At 46.5% G+C, this 17907-nt stretch overlaps 1 protein-coding gene across 6 annotated transcripts in view; it reads right to left on the bottom strand.

The window, feature by feature from the left end:
• Positions 1–17907, bottom strand: part of Btk (tyrosine-protein kinase Btk29A) — a 495654-nt gene that overhangs the window by 9718 nt on the left and 468029 nt on the right. For 4 of the 6 annotated variants that reach the window (XM_069306274.1, XM_069306270.1, XM_069306271.1 and 1 more), the window contains 3 exons: positions 2192–2260; positions 1524–1591; positions 66–131 (listed from right to left, as the gene is read on the bottom strand). In XM_069306274.1, coding sequence (XP_069162375.1) covers positions 66–131; positions 1524–1591; positions 2192–2260 — 203 coding nt within the window. The remainder of the gene's footprint in view (positions 1–65; positions 132–1523; positions 1592–2191; positions 2261–17907) is intronic. The other 2 variants (XM_069306275.1, XM_069306273.1) reach the window with 1 other exon arrangement.

Below are 17907 nucleotides of genomic sequence, written 5' to 3'. Positions count from 1 at the left end.
TCCTACACAGGTAGTTAATTATCCCCAGATTGATATACAGTGGTTAAACCTTTGGATTAACTTACTCGTACTGCTGTAAGCCCATTGTTCCACGTTCTCTGACATAGTTGCTAGGTGCGAAGCCCTCAAGCCTGCAAAATATAGGTTGAAAAACAACAGATGTTTCCAGATAATGTACTGTGGTATTGTGAATGCAATAACTACACTTCACTGTATATATTCTATTACACACGTTTTACATCTAGGCATAATGTGACATTATATATTTCTTCACCCATGAAGAAATTATGGGTGCTCTACCCATAGCTCTACCGTCCTGCCCGTCCATGAGCTGGACGGTAGAGCGACGGCCTCGCTTCATGCAGGTCGGCGTTCAATCCGTGACCGTCCAAGTGGCTGGGCACCATTCCTTCCCCCCACCCCATCCCAAATCCTTATACTGATCCCATCCAAGTGCTATATAGTTGTAATGGCTTGGCACTTTCTCCTGATAATTCCCTTCCCTTCTTGCATTAACAAAACTAATTTATTCCTCGTACAATCAAAACTATTCCTTACACTTGACTATTTCTTGTAGTAGCAAAATTCTTGTACTGAACTAAGCTATTCATTGGTGCCTTCTTTTGATAATTACCGGCACTAACAAAGTGTGATACTTAATACTGTGTTCATAACTACCCTGATCAATATTTTGATCACATAACCTTGTGATCTTCGTCTAGCTGTTTTTCACCAAATCCAAAATAAATACATAATGAAGCAATGCATACATCAATTATATGTTGAAGTGTCTACAGACAATATTATGTTTCATGCAGAGCAAATACAAAAATGAGCTCCACTACATATTCCTAAAATATATTGCAAAATCCAGGTCATGGAATCACTCACTCACTCATTAACTCACCTCAACTTACTCCCACCACCTCAACTCACTCACCTCACACACACAAACTGAGAGGTATACCTCTCCCGGAACTAAGAGGTATGAGCTACAAAGAAAGGCTAAGGGAGCTGAACCTCACGTCCTTGAAAGACAGAAGAGTAAAGGGAGACATGATAACCTCCTACAAAATTCTCAAGGGAATTGACAGGGTGGACAAAGACAAACTATTTAGCACGGGTGGAACATGAACAATGGGACACAGGTGGAAACTTAGTACCAAAATGAGCCACATAGATATTAGAAAGAACATCCAGTGAACATACAATTTGTTCAGTGTCAGTTAATGAAATGAATTAGGCAATAATGTGGTGGAGGCAGACCTAGTTTCAGATGTAGATTTAATAAAACCCAATAGGCTTCATGATCTGTACACCAGTTAATTGACAGTTGAGAAGCGACCTTAGGTCTTTGACCTAAGAGTCAAAGCTCACGCAAGCATAACTAGGTGAGTACACTCACTCTCTCTCACTCTCACAAACGCTCTCCGGAATGTTATTTAGCCTAGTATACCATTCAACACATTCTTTGTTACCTTACTTCCTGTACACGAAGCCAAATTACACCTGAGAGAACTTACCCTGTCTGAATGTTCCTCATCTTCCACCAGTGCTCCTGTGTGTCTTCAATCACTTCCAACTCATCGTGCTGTTGAAAACCCATGGCATTAGTCAGAGTATTGCGTGTATTGGGCCTAGAATTGTATATTTAGGCTTACGATATGTTTGGCAAAAAATATTTTTGAATATAGGGTTAAAAAAAAAATTTGCACGTAGTGAGATATACAGTATATAATTATGTATCTTAGTATTAGAGTCGGGGGGAGTTTAGCTACTCTCAAGAGATTACAGTTGGATATGTACTCCAAGAGGTGTATCCAGCTCCTTCTGTGTATGCAGTACCCTACACCGAGTTTACTTTAGTCCAGGATTACGTTTGGGATCAAAGTATACTTCCTGGTTGGTCACTAGGCTCCTATGGTGGCCGTAATAACCCCTCGCGCGGTTCATAGATATTAAACACCACTGGAAAATGAAGGGACGACGACGTTTCGGTCTGTCCTGGACCATTTTCAAGTCGATTGTGATCTCAAGTCGATCACAATCGACTTGAGAATGGTCCAGGACGGACCAAAACGTCGTCGTCCCTTCATTTTCTAGTGTGTGGATTGGTCTACATACTTCAGCCACGTTATTGTGACTATTCGCTTGTATTAACACCACTGATTTGGAAACGACTTCTACTCACTTTCCGTAACGACAGGTCTCCGGGGTCTGTAGCATTGTAGTCGTACAGCGCCACGACTACCTTCCTCTGCTGTGAACAGAAAAAAAAACTTTAACAGTTACTCAAGGCTACCTAAAATCTGCACGGTGATAAATTATAAGAATAATTGAATACCAAATTGCTCGAATTGAGGTGACGGGGAAAATGGTCTGACTCCCTACCCCAACGTATCTATACCATCATGTTGGGAGCTGAGGGAATTACAAACATTTTATTGTCTATTCATTTGAAGGAGAGTTTATGAGTGTTGCAATTTTCATTCGGGTATACTCGTGGGTAATTACAACCTAGGCTCAAAATTCAAAATACTACATGGATAATTTCAATCAAGGGATCAAAGTATGCATTATTTTGATATTATTAAAAGACCAAATTAATCTTATTGCAATTAACCTTAGGTCAATACATCTTGGAAGTAGTTTCAACCGAGTTTAAACAAATCCCACTTTAGGTATAAAGTACACAGTGGTAATTGTAACTTAAGCTTAAGTGTACACAATGTACAACCAAGGTTCAATATACACTTAAGAATTTTGTTTACACAAGAATATTTCTGTCTAGACTCGGAACCCCTTGAGGTTATCTTGAGATGATTTCGGGGCTTAGCGTCCCCGCGGCCCGGTCCTCGTCCAGGCCTCCTTTTTGTTACACACCAAAAGGAAGCAGCCCGTAGCAACTGTCCAACTCCCAGGCACCTATTTACTGCTAGGTGAATAGGCGCATCAGGGTGAAAGAAACATTTTGCCCATTTGTCTCCGCCTCCACCGGGGATCGAACCCGGAACCTCAGGACTACGAATCCGAAGCGCAGTCCACTCAGCTGTCAGTAGCCCTACAGTTGTTTTCAACGTAGTTATATAGTAACAAGAACAACTTCAGTGTCAGTACTGCACATGTAATTTGAACCCTGTTTCAGTACCCACGGGATCACTTTAACCAGGTTCAATACCCCCGTAAACTCAACATTGTGATAATTTCTACCATGCTGAGTACAAGGGTAATTACACCCACGCTACTACGTTTCAAGGGCAGAATTTGAATCCAGGATCAAAGTATACTTGTTTAAATAATAATAATAATAATATCTCTATGAGGCTAGACCAAAGACCTAGGATTCCCTTCTTCTGTCCCGGGTTCTTAGAATCAGGTTGGCTATAACAATATTAATTTATATTTGAGTAAATACCTATTTTGAATGAACAGCATGTTAAAATTGATGAATGCGTCTTTGGGGTCGGCCGCTGAATGGAATGGACTTGGTCTGAGGACGGGTTGGTTGGGTAATAGGGTGCACTGATAATCAGAATTCTACCTGGGTGTACCTGCGGGGACTCCCCCCATTCCCCAAGTGTTGCCTGGAAAACTGACAGCCAATCCCAAATACGCACTTGTCATCCATTCACGGTATTATGCTATGACGCTAATCACAAACTCTAATCCAATTAAAAAGAGAACAAGTGGCATAATGAATAAAAAAAAACTTTTACTCGGCATCAATCATTGTTTTTTTTTGGGGCACTGATGGGCAAATTATTAATGAAGTAGTCTCATTATTATTGTTGTACAACCCGCCATGACTGGGGTAGAAAAAGCGCCTAGTACTGCATGTTTTAATTTCAAGATGAGCCACACCCATCCACTCTACATACGCTACCAAAGGGTGAGCAGGAAATTCTCATAAAGTTTCAAAACGTTATGAAAAACGTTAATGGAAAGTTGCCTCTTTTTAACCTTGCAGAGTAAGGCGGTCGACTCAAACAGAAAACGGAACAGTACGTCACTTTTGTGAGTCGATTTCATTTCAAATTACATCCGAATTTGGCCATAGTGCGCATACGAGCGAAAAGTGACGTTATTTTTAAGAGGACGGGTTGGTATACCAAAGAGGGCCAAACGGGGTGAGAATAGCTTGAGCTACCTCATCCCTTTGTGTGTATTTTACCTCAATAAACTTATTTCAATAAAAAGAGGGCCATACCTTGCCACTCCACACACACACTACAAACAGGGTCACACCAGTCATGAAGTCTTGTAGACGTCATTTTACGTATTATTTTTTTTATCAAAGCTCAGCACTTGAAATCAGAATGCCATTAACAGTTAATTAACCAAAATGAACCGAGGACCACAGCTTTAGTTATGCGACGCAGGAATACAGTATATATTTCCATGGTTCGATAACCCAACTCTTCCCAGGAACTTAGCGTTGGAGTTCCTCTATAGTAAGTTCCTGTGAAACGGTGAGTTACGGAACCTCAACTCTGCTCTGAGCAAAGTATGATCCTGCAAGCACTACGCCAAGTCAGGTTTGCCTTCATGGTTGGTGCTGCTGCATGTTCTGGGCGTTTGGCCAAATGGTTAAACACATAAGCAACGCAATCTAATCGTTTGAATAAGCTGGCATGGCCGAAAAAGGCGGTGGCGCCAGTTTTTCTGAGGCTACCCTATCCTAATGGTATTCTCGCTCAAGTTGCGGCCCTCAATAAAGGGCCGTTATTTTCGTTAAAAATTCATTATTTTTCCGGACTGTGTAATCAAATCAGTCTCAAATTTAAATTAATATTATTAAATATTATATAGGTGCCTAGAAACCTGCTGGGCCGGCCAGTCAGGTGCCTAGAAACCTGCTGGGCCGGCCAGTCAGGTGCCTAGAAACCTGCTGGGCCGGCCAGTCAGGTGCCTAGAAACGGGCTGGGCCGGCCATTGAGGTGCTTAGAAACCTGCTGGGCCGGCCAGTCAGGTGCCTAGAAACCTGCTGGGCCGGCCAGTCAGGTGCCTAGAAACGGGCTGGGCCGGCCATTGAGGTGCCTAGAAACATGCTGGGCCGGCCAGTCAGGTGCTTAGAAACCTGCTGGGCCGGCCAATCAGGTGCCTAGAAACCTGCTGGGCCGGCCAAACAGATGTGGTCCACCCTACGTTAAATGCCTCACTAACGTTCGCCCATTAACCCTCTCCCAACAATGGCCAGCGGAGCATTGTGAGTTTTTGCTTGACCCAAACGAACAAGGCTTCTTATACAAGGTGTTGTGGGGAGCGGGTGGTGTTAACATTCCTATTATCATTATAAACAGTTAATTTTTTATTACAACCTTTATTTATTTTGATAACATTATTAGTATTATGATTACAATAATCACTAGTATAATGCTAATTATTGTTATGGACGAATATATCTAGAAGAGTTAGATTTATTAAACGTGTGTGTACTCGCCTAGTTGTGTTTGCGGGGGTTGAGCTCTGGCTCTTTGGTCCCGCCTCTCAACTGTCAATCAACTGGTGTACAGATTCCTGAGCCTACTGGTCTCTATCATATCTACATTTGGAACTGTGTATGGAGTCAGCCTCCACCACAACACTACTTAATGCATTCCATTTGTTAACTACCTTGACACTGAAAAAATGTGTGCATACCTTGGTGTGACTAAGCACTCGGGAAGGTTAAGCAAGCATTTCCTCCTCCAAGATCATAGGCTTTCTTAGTCATAGGGCCCAACCACTTGTTATGGGCTGGACGGTAGAGCGACGGTCTCGCATCATGCAGGTCGGCGTTCAATCCCCTCAGACCGTCCTCAAGTGACTGGGCCCCATTCCTTTCTCTCCGTCCCATCCAAAATTCTTATCCTGATCCCTTCCCAGTGCTATATATAGTCTTAATGGCTTGGCACATCTGATAATTCCTTCCTTCCTTCTTAGTTATAAGACTATTCCTCTCGAGAGGGCAGAGTTTACCGCCTCTCATCTGTCCTTAAATACGAACACCACATTTTCAGTCTTTAATAGCACGGGGCTATTCATGCCCGTGCCACTTCCTGGGTGGCTTAATCTTCATCAATCAATCATTCAGTCTTTCAGGTATCCAGGAGGTCCCCAATGACACAAACCCCAATTGGAGGTTTATATAAAATCTTTGCAACCTCTTATAAAACCCAAGGCTACATGTGGTGAGGTACTACTGCTCTGTTTATATCTAATTCTTATAAGTTAAGTAATAATTGTAATTACGAAGCAAAAAGATGCTTATCTTAACATACTAAGAAGGTTAGGTAAGGTCGATGTTTTCTGTGAAGATTTTCAAGGCAAACTAAAATATTCACAATAAATTAGTATGTCACATATGCACGTATTTAATAAGTCAATATTGACTATAAGCAAGTGCGAGAACGGGTTGCATGTCGAATTCTTTGAAGATCTTCCTTTGTTGCTTTTTTTGCGAGTTTGTTCCCATTATTAATCGAATAACTTTATCCTTTCCTGCAAGTTTCTTCTTATATATCTTCAACAAACATAGAAACTAAAACCAAAAGATGATTTTTTTTGTGGCATGTACTTTTCTGTAGCCGTTGTGCATGTATGAGTTATACACTTCGTCATTTAGTATGTCCTACCCTCGAGCTCACTCTCCCGTCAGCGTGTATGGAGGAATTCCCTCCAGAGAGCCCCCGCGTGTGTGTGTGTGTGTGTGCGTGTGTGTGTGTGTGTGTGTGTGTGTGTGTGTGTGTGTGTGTGTGTGTGTGTGTGTGTGTGTGTGTGTATGTGTGGTTGTGTGTGTGTGTGTGTGTGTGTGGTTGTGTGTGTGTGTGTGTGTGTGTGTGTGTGTGTGTGTGTGTATGTGTGGTTGTGTGGTTGTGTGGTTGTGTGTGTGTGTGTGTGTGTGTGTGTGTGTGTGTGTGTGTGTGTGTGTGTGTGTGTGTGTGTATATGTGTGGTTGTGTGGTTGTGTGTGTGTGTGTGTGTGTGTGTGTGTGTGTGTGTGTGTGTGTGTGTGTGTGTGTGTGTGTGTGTGTGTGTGTGTGTGTGTGTGTGTGTGTAGGGGGGTGTGGGAGGAATTATCACGGTAAAGCGCGAGCCATTACGACTATATAGCGCTTGGAAGGGGGTCAAGATAAGGATTTAGGATGGGACGGGGGAAAGGAATGGTGCCCAACCATTTGGACGGAGAATGGGGGAGGTGTATGTTGTATATTTTACCAGTGTTAGGTTTAGTGAGAGTTAGGTATACAGGGTTTTGCTTGTATATCAAAATAACAATCTTGGGCCTGTGTATACTGGACATGGATGGTTCTTATCACGTCCGTGGTGTGGGCGGCCGGTGGTGGTGGGCGGCCGGTGGTGGTGGGCGGCCGGTGGTGGTGGGCGGCCGGTGGTGGTGGTGGGCGGTGGTGAGGGCGGCCAGTGGTGGGGGAGAGGGAGGGCGGCCGGTAGTGGGGGGGGGGGGGGCGGCTGTTTTCACGTCTGCTGGCATTATATTCTATTTTCCTTATCCATGTTCATTTTTTTTTCTCTCCTTCCATTTTCTCCACTCTCCTCCCTCTTTATTCTTCTTGTGACTTTTCTGTTATTGCTTGTGGCGTCATCTGGTTGATACCTGGTTGATACCTGGTTGATACCTGGTTCATCTGTTCCATTTTGATCAATACTCGGGTTCCGCCGCTCACTGCGATCTTCTCTAATCCTTGTGCATCATCATTTTATTTGGTATGATATTGTTCCTCATTCTCTATTTTCCTTACAACCTAGATTAGCACAATTTCCTTATTCTACCTGCCTTGTCTCTCTTCCTCCCTGAGCCCAAGGAGATGAGTTGGTTGGTCGGTCGGTCGGTCGGTCGGTCGGTCGGTCGGTCGGTCGGTCGGTCGCGGTCTCTCTCTCTCTCTGTCTGTCTCTCTCTCTCTGTCTGTCTCTCTCTCTGTCTCTCTCTCTGTCTCAAGGCCACCAGCTGTGAATCTTCGTAGCTAATCAGAAATGCCTTCCTCTTCCTCCGGCCTCACCAGCGACCTCCGGCAACCTCCACCGTCTTCCCTGGTTCCCTAATTATCATTCATCATCATCACCAAACTCCCAACTACCCTTCCTACTCTCTTTCGTCCCCTTCCATGACCCCTTTCATCAGCTGCTGTGTCACTTTTATCACGTGCGTCTGCCTTTTTTTTCTCATTATCCTTCATTATGACAAGAGCTTCCTCGAGGCCAGCCTGTATCGCCCTGTCGTGAGTGGCGGTGTGGAAGCCAGGAGGTCCTACTCCAGTGGAGGAGGTGTGGAGTAACGGTGGCCAGGAGGTCCTACTCCAGTGGTGGAGGCGTGGGGGTAACGGTGGCCAGGAGGTCCTACTCCAGTGGAGGAAACGTGGGGTAACGGTGAGGGAGCCAGGAGGTCCTACTCCAGTGGAGGAGGTGTGGAGTAACGGTGGCCAGGAGGTCCTACTCCACTGGAGGAGTCGTGGAGTAATCAGGACTAGCGTCTCCTACAGAGCTGGAGTCATTACCAGGATGTTCCCAGACGAGCATAACACTTCGTCTTATCTCACTCATTACTCCCAACCTTTGATACTCTCTGCGCTCCCTCCCCCCCCCCCCCTTCACCATCACGACCCTCCGCACTCCCTCCCCCTCCCTACACCATCACGACCCTCCGCGCCCTGCCCCAATATCTTATTAGTGTTTACCCATTTCATTGCCTTTTTGGCGGACTTTGCTCCCTCTTCCTCCCACCCCCCTACCCCCAACCTCCAAGACCGTCCCCCCCCCCTACTCCTCCCCTCAGCTGCCCGAGCCTCCAAAGCCCCATCTCTCAAAACCGGAGGAGTTTCTTTACACCGTGTTCAACGGTCTCTACTCCGGTTTCTGATCTCTCCGCCTTATTCCTTTGTTTTCAACCTTTTTTTATCTTGTTCCTCATCTTTCTTCGTCCCGCTCCACTTGGGTCTTCCACCGTCTTGGGGCGGGATGAGACACATCTTACCATCGCCACCTCTTCCTCCTCATTCTCTTGTTCTCCCAGTCCGCCCTCCTAAAGTTTCCCCAACATCTAGAAAACGGTCAATTCTAAAGTGGTTTCTCCTAACTTACCAGAGGACTCTATGCAGAAAACGGGACAGTACGTCACTTTCGTGAGCCGCTTCCATTTTCTAGTACGATAGTTTTTGCATTTAGGTAACGATGTTCTTTGTAGGAGGACAGGCTGGTTCACCCTCGGAGGACAGGCTGGTTCACCCTCGGAGGACAGGCTAGTTCACCCTCGGAAGACATGCTAGTTCACCCTCGGAAGACAGGCAAGTTCACCCTCGGAAGACAGGCTAGTTCACCCTCGGAGGACAGGCTGGCTCCCCCTCGGAGGACAGACCAGTGTCCTCCGCCCGACACTCACACACACACCTTGGTGCCCGGGCCAAGGGCGTCGTACATTAGGAAGTCCCGCCACACGTTTCCGGACGTCGCTTCTCCTCCTCCCTGATTTTAGCTCTCAATTGACATTCATGCCCGGCAGGTACTGTGGTCTCTATCGCAGACACACACACACATGTATTCATGTAAACAAACATATGTATTTATGTTATACATAATACATTTGGGTATTATGACGTATGCATGACGGTTGTTTAATGATAGATTTGCAATTATAATTATAAAGCGGCGAGGAGACTAGATCTGGGAGACCACACTAGGAAGTACAAAGTACTGCTCCACACAGACTGGAGGAGCAGTGACGCGGGTCCTGGGACCACGGGTGAGTGACAGGGGGTCCCACACACGGGTCCTAGGGCCACGAGTGAGTGACAGGGGTCCCACACACGGGTCCTGGGCCACGGGTGAGTGACAGGGGGTCCCACACAAGGGACCTGGGACCACGGGTGAGTGACAGGGGGGTCACACACAAGGGACCTGGGACCACGGGTGAGTGACAGGGGTCCGACACAAGGGACCTGGGACCACGGGTGAGTGACAGGGGGTCCCATGCACCGCGTCTGTATATATAATCTCGGGTGAGAGTTGCCAGACGCCATTATCGACAACGTAGAAGCCTTCCGAGGTGACACATTTTTTTCCGTATCAACATTTCAGGTTGTAGGGGGAGATTATTTAGTGTATATATGACTGCAGGTTTGTGTACACCTGCTGGGAGCCAGGTGTACATAAACGACGAGTCACAGGTGGTGCAACAAGACCCAACTAAGACATCCACTGAAACATTATCCACCTCAACAGTGGATGAATCCATCAGGAGCCACCGTAACTCGTTTCAGTGATTGAAGGCGAGATTCTGACTTCCTTACTTGTAATATTGGTGGAGATCTGACCAATATCCAACCAAATCCATCGTGACCGGTGGATATTAGCAGGGAGCCAATAGTGCTGGTGGATAGACCGCCATAGCGAAAGGCTGCGAGTGACCAGGTGAGTGAGTGAGTGAGTGAGTGACCAGGTGAGTGAGTGAGTGACTCAAGCGTTGGTGCTCTTACCTGTAATCTGATTAACCAAATGTTCTTTTGTTGTAACTGTTGAATATGACTATGTATATGCCTGTATATGTATAGCAGCTCGTGATACATGTATACATTTCTTGGGTGCAAGCCTATTCTAATCATGGAGCGGTGCTTATATGCACGTGTGTGAAAAATTTGATGTTTAATCCATGTTATTAAGACAAGATTCAGGTGGAATATTGAAGGGCTGATTTGAGATCTTTTCATTATTGTCTACCATATTGTGTGAGAGTAAACACGCCGTGTTTACTCTCCGTAACGCTACGTGTTTGAGTGTGATAAGAGGCTCTCATGCTCGCCCGGATCCGGAAGACACCCGTCCCATGTTCGGTCGGATCCGGTAATACTCCTATCGACGGTCACACTTATGACTGAGACCTCTCTACTCTCTCTGACAGTCGCACAGCCCCTTCCCACCCCCAGCACAAGAGAGCCAAAGGTTCACTCTTTGCCTCTATTACAACCACCACCAACAACAATTATGATCGCTTCCTGACCATCAACTATAATTATCAAACCACACACACACACACACTAAAGCCGGAGCACCAAACGTGTGTTACTTGTGCTTCAATGTGCCAGTTGTCAGACGTGTGGCTGACGAAGCATCTCTGTTATGGCGGGTGTTATGGGGCCGTCTGCTGGACTGGGTCAGTAGGGCAGCTGACGACAGGAAGAGTCAGACGGGCCGCTGACGACAGGAAGAGTCAGACGGGCCGCTGACGACAGGAAGAGTCAGACGGGCCGCTGACGACAGGAAGAGTCGGTTCTACAGAAGTAGCAAGACGGTAGATAGCTGCTCAGACAGTGACATAGTAACTAAGAGCGAGAGAGAGAGATTTTTCAATTTACGAATTTGGAAATCCAGCTTTTCTATTATTCCCTACCATACAAGTCAGGGATAAATTCATAACAAATATGTGCTCACCATACAAATACCTATTACAAATGTGTGTGTGTGTGTGTGTGTGTGTGTGTGTGTGTGTGTGTGTGTGTGTGTGTGTGTGTGTGTGTGTGTGTGTGTGTGTGTGTGTGTGTGTCAAAAAAAAAATTGTGTAGTAGATATTATACAAGAAAAATATCTGGAGAGCCAAAGCATCAGACAACCGACAGTTAGACATGTGGGGTCCAAGAGCTGGAGCCTGCAGGCACAAGCAGTAACTACTCTCACACACCAAACCCACCCCATTACCCGTCAATTAACAACCTTGTAAACTCCTCCCAAAATAGCCGGGAACTGGAGATAGCAGATCTAGGCCGATCAGTTTAGTGCCAGAGAGGTGGGGGAGAGAAGTGAAGGAAGGGGGGGGGGGGGGCGTGAAGGAAGGGGAAGAAGTGAAGGAAAGGGGGGAGGGGGGGATGAAGGAAGATGGGAAGGGTGGAGATGATTAAGATTCGGGCCAAGTTAGGGAGCTCAACTTGCCTGCCACCAGCCTGGGAAGTTTAGTCAGCGAAACAAAGAGGATTTTGTGGCCAGGTATCGCAAATACTTTACACATTATCAATCATATTTCAAGTCTGATACCTGGTTGATACCTGGTTGATGGGGTTCTGGGAGTTCTTCTACTCCCCGAGCCCGGCTTGAGGCCAGGCTTGACTTGTGAGAGTTTGGTCCACTAGGCTGTCCACTAGTCTGTCCACTAGGCTATCCTGAGCGCTGTGAGCTCAGGATATCATATCCTGTTCCATCTATCATAACACACTCCAGCTGACCTCCGGCCGCCACCGCCCGGCCCTGGTGGATAACACGCCTCCACCACCCCCACTGCTCTAGGAGACTCTAGGGCTCTAGGAGGCTCTAGGGCTCTAGGAACCTTAAAGCGTAGACCATGTGGGGCCGAGGCTCTATCGACCGAGTTATTGAGTAGAGGTGGTCATGGTGGACCATGAAGGCCAGCTGTTTAGAGCCGTGAAAGATAGAGTGCCTGGCAAGACCGGAATTAAACATGGGAAACAGAGCACGTAGAAGCAAGAATATAGAGCACGTACGAGCAAGACCATTGAGTACGTGGAGGCAGGAATATAGAGCACGTACGAGCAAGACCATTGAGTACGTGGAGGCAGGAATATAGAGCACGTACGAGCAAGACCATAGAGTACGTGGAGGCAGGAATATAGAGCACGTACGAGCAAGACCATTGAATACGTGGAGGCAGGAATATAGAGCACGTACGAGCAAGACCATAGAGTACGTAGAGGCCAGAATATAGAGTTCCTAGCATGAAGAAAACGTCAATAACTCCCAACCTCTCAGAAATACAGACCTGGGCTATCTTGGTTATCTTGAGGTTATCTTGAGATGATGGGTAAGGCAGAACTAAGACAACACGAGGAACCAAACACGTGAATTCCTCTCACCAACAACAACAAGGGCAAACAACATCAACTACAAAATCAACTACAAGAAAAAAAACCCGGAAAGACAATAAATAAATCAAGTGTGTCTGAAAGGTTAACATGATAACCATATTAACCTAACCTCCACCCCACTAGGATAACTAAATTAACCTAACCCCCACCCCCACTAGGATAACTAAATTAACCTAACCCCCACCCCCACTAGGGTAACGAAATTAACCTAACCCCCACCCCACTAGGATAATGAAATTAACCTAACCCCCACCCCACTAGGATAACGAAATTAACCTAACCCCCACCCCACTAGGATAACGAAATTAACCTAACCCCCACCCCACTAGGATAACGAAATTAACCTAACCCCCACCCCACTAGGATAACGAAATTAACCTAACCCCCACCCCACTAGGATAACGAAATTAACCTAACCTCCACCCCACAAGGATAACGAAATTAACCTAACCCCCACCCCACTAGGATAACGAAATTAACCTAACCCCCACCCCACTAGGATAACTAAATTAACCTAACCCCCACCCCACTAAGATAACTAAATTAACCTAACCCCCCCCACTAGGATAACTAAATTAACCTAAACCCCCCCCCCACTAGGATAACGAAATTAACCTAACCCCCACCCCACTAGGATAACGAAATTAACCTAACCCCCACCCCACTAGGATAACGAAATTAACCTAACCCCCCCACTAGGATAACGAAATTAACCTAACCCCCCCCCCCCACTAGGATAACGAAATTAACCTAACCCCCAACCACCACCAGCCACTAGGAGCCCCTATTACGTGAAGGGCTCAAGTCATTATAACCGGTGGTGGTGCGGGCGATGCCAGTATACTCCGGCAGTCTGTCCATATTGCGGGATTGAACCAGTGAAGAGCAGAGGTGCCATAGGCACAATCAGAGAGCACTGTATAAAGATGACCAGACCACACACTAGAATGTGAAGGGACGACGACATTTCGGTCCGTCCTGGACCATTCTCAAGTCGATTGTGAATTTATAAACACTGTATCAACAGTGTATAAACATCAGAGGTCCGCGGTTGTTCAACGTCCTCCCAGCGAGTATAAGAAATATTGCCGGAACAACCGTGGACATCTTCAAGAGAAAACTAGACTGTTTTCTAAGAGAAGTTGCGGATCAGCCGGGCTGTGGTGGGTATGTGGGCCCGCGGGCCACTCCAAGCAACAGCCTGGTGGACCAAGTTATCGCAAGTCAAGCCTGGTCTCGGGCCGGGCTTGGGGAGTAAAAGAACTCCCAGAACCCCATCAACCAGGTATTGACGTGATGGACGTCACGTCTCATGAACACTCGACAATACATGTTCATTAACATTGTTGACTTCCTTTGTATACTACTCCAGGTAGTGTGATTTGGAACAATTTCTACGGTTAGTGGGGGTGAGTAGGGGTGAGTGGGGGGGGGGTGAGGGGGGGGGGGGGGTGAGGGGGTAGGGGTGAGTGGCGGGAAGGGGTGTCAGAGGAGAAGCTTACCAGTCCGGAGTACTAATGCCGCGCCTCCTGGCCTTGCGGTGCCTTCAGGACTTTCTAACTCGTTGACGAATCTGGCTATAAAGCAGGTTTTTTATTTATTTATTTATTTATTTATTTTTTATTTTTTTTTTATTATTTTCTACCACAGACGTGGCCACACATTTACAATGCTAACCAGCATATATACATTTTCTTCTGTCCTCCATGGACAGGGTTAGAGAAGTGTTAAACATATAGTTCAAGGGTTTATTGAACACTATAAAGTAGTGGATGGAGGTGGCTTCCACGACGTCATCTTTCAGTGCATTCCATTTGCTGATCAGCCGCACGAGGCACGAGTATTTCTTTACATTTCTTCGCCACATTTGTGTTTCCAGCTTCCGCCTGTGTCCTGCTGTCCAACGTTCTCTTAAATAAAAAAGGCTGTCTTTGTCCACCTTGTCCATTCCCCCCTCAATATTTTGTATCTAATTAAGTATCTAAGTATCTAATTTTGTTGTAAATCTCTACATATTTTCAGTATTGGTCTAATACAGAACAGATTGCTTTGAAAAAGAGTCCTATCTTGAGGTTATCTTGAGATGATTTCGGGGCTTTTTAGTGTCCCCGCGGCCCGGTCCTCGACCAGGCCTCCACCCCCAGGAAGCAGCCCGTGACAGCTGACTAACACCCAGGTACCTATTTTACTGCTAGGTAAACAGGGGCATAGGGTGAAAGAAACTCTGCCCATTGTTTCTCGCCGGCGCCCGGGATCGAACCCTGGACCACAGGATCACAAGTCCAGCGTGCTGTCCGCTCGGCCGACCGGCTCCCTAGATTTGGCTTCTAAATGTTCTAAGGTTGTCAGCTAATATGCCGCTGAAGTTATTTTGCTTATTTGTGCTTCTTGTGTTGGAATCACATTCACTCCGGAATTATTCTCTTTTCTTCCTAGTCCAGTAGTTGCTTTGATCTTAGGGGGTAATATTTTCGGTCTGTTCTACCCAACGCCAACCTTACACTTGTTGGCGTTGAACTCTAACAACCATTTGTCTGCCCACTCCTGTAATCATCCTGTAAGTTTCATAAGACCTGTTTTTAATTTTTCCATTAGTTTCGCGTAATTTGCATAATTGTACTTGTCGGGTCATTCACATAAATTAGAAACCGTAATGGTCCTTGAACGAAACACAGGGAGAACCCACTTGCCACATTCCTCCAACTGGACACCAGCTCTCTGCTCACGATTCTCACAATGAATTCCCTGATGTCAAAACTCGCCTCACTGAAGAAAATAAAAACCTTGCAAGAACAATGAACAGCAAGCTTAGCTCATTAGCAGAGTGACAATGATAATTACAACACCAATGTGCAGATGTGTCTAGATTTATTTTCCTGGTCGTAACTCGAACTCCAGCAGTCGTTGTGTCGGGACTAAATGAGCAGTGCACATAGGTCAGTGAATAGGGGAAGGTTTCTTAAGAGGTCTTAAGAAGGGGTTTGATAAGCGAGGGGATTCCGTGCTCTGGCGACCCAATCACCACGAAAAGCTAGCGTCCCAGTGACAAAACAAGGACCTGGTTGATGGGGTTCTGGGAGTTCATCTACTCCCCAAGCCCGGCCCGAGGCCAGGCTTGACTTGTGAGAGTTTGGTCCACCAGGCTGTTGCTTAAGAAGAACAGGAGGGACACCAATGGGAATAGGAAGATTTGGAGGATGTAGGGAAGAGGAGACAACAGGAGGATGAACAGAAGGCCGTGGAGGAGGAGGAGGAGGAGTGGGGATTTCATCACCAGCATTACCATACCAAAGAGCGAGGGTCACAACTGGTTGACCCACAACAATCTTTCCGAAGAAAGCCGCCGGCACACCTGGCTATACTGCTAAATACAGACATGATCTGGCTACGCTACCAAGAAACAGACATGATCTGGCTATGCTGCAAAATAGACATGATCTGGCTATGCTGCCAAGATACAGACATGATCTGGCTATGCTGCCAAGATACAGACATGATCTGGCTATGCTGCAAGATACAGACATGATTTGGCTATGCTGGGAGATACAGACATGATCTGGCTATGCTGCCAAGATACAGACATGATCTGGCTATGCTCCAAGATATAGACATGATCTGGCTATGCTGCAAGATACAGACATGATCTGGCTACGCTACAAGATACAGACATGATCTGGCTACGCTACAAGATACAGACATGATCTGGCTACGCTACAAGATACAGACATGATCTGGCTACGCTACCAAGATACAGACATGCTCTGGCTATGCTGCCAAGATACAGACATGATCTGGCTACGCTACCAAGATACAGACATGCTCTGGCTACGCTACCAAGATACAGACATGATCTGGCTATGCTGCGAGATACAGACATGACAAACATAACAGACATGAACGTAAGAATAAAAAGAGACATGAGCATAATACAAAACGACAATAGACACGTCCTTAATGAAGAACAAAAATAATAGATTTCAGAATACAACATTACAAAATAATAGACAAGAGGGTAATAACGAAAATAATAAACACGCGCGTAATAGAGACCAAAAATAAAGGAGACGAGACTAATAAAGATGCATCACGTTGGAGGGAGTGAAAGTAAGCCACAAAAGATTGTTCTATTCCCACCGTGTTCTATCTCCCCCGTGTTCTATCTCCCCCGTATTCTATCTCCCCCGTGTTCTATCTCCCCCGTATTCTATCTCCCCCGTGTTCTATCTCCCCCGTGTTCTATCTCCCCCGTGTTCTATCTCCCCCGTGTTCTATCTCCCCCGTGTTCTATCTCCCCCGTGTTCTATCGCCCCGTGTTCTATCTCCCCCGTGTTCTATCTCCCCCGTGTTCTATCTCCCCCGTGTTCTATCTCCCCCGTGTTCTATCTCCCCCGTGTTCTATCTCCCCGTGTTCTGTCTCCCCGTGTTCTATCCCCCGTGTTCGCACTTGCGTCACGCGTCACCAGTACGCTCTAGACCCACGATTCACCTTTGTCTTACGCAAGGCGTAAGACGCTCCTACGCTGAGAGCTGCGTCAGCCACAGCTGGTGGTGGAACATCATCTGAGGCCAGCTGCTCCTCGACGGTACATAGTAATGTCTTGTCGGCGGCCTTAGATGGTGTGTGTGTGTGTGTAACTCACCTTAGTTGTGCTTGTGGGGGTTGAGCTCTGGCTCTTTGGTCCCGCCTCTCAACTGTGTGTGTGTGGGGTGGGGGGGGGGGGGGGGGGTGATAGGACTTATAAGGACTATTCTGGTGTAAAGTACCCATATGTAGTGATGGACTCCCAGTAAACCAGTCCACCCACTTGGGCTGGACGGTAGAGCGACGGTCTCGCTTCATGCAGGTCGGCGTTCAATCCCCGACCGTCCACCGACCACCATTCCTTCTCCCCCCCCCCCTCCCGTCCCATCCCAAATCCTTATCCTGACCCCTTCCCATGCTATATAGTCGTGATGGCTTGCCGCTTTCCCCCCGATAATTCCCTCCCTCCCCAGTAAACCACATTTTGTACTATCCATTTTATACAGTCCGGAATATTTTTAGGCCT

Source organism: Procambarus clarkii, chromosome 57 (assembly GCF_040958095.1).
Source record: "Procambarus clarkii isolate CNS0578487 chromosome 57, FALCON_Pclarkii_2.0, whole genome shotgun sequence".
Lineage (NCBI taxonomy): Eukaryota > Metazoa > Arthropoda > Malacostraca > Decapoda > Cambaridae > Procambarus > Procambarus clarkii.
Note: the sequence above shows the minus strand (reverse complement) of the source record. Positions and strands in the feature narration are given on the sequence as shown.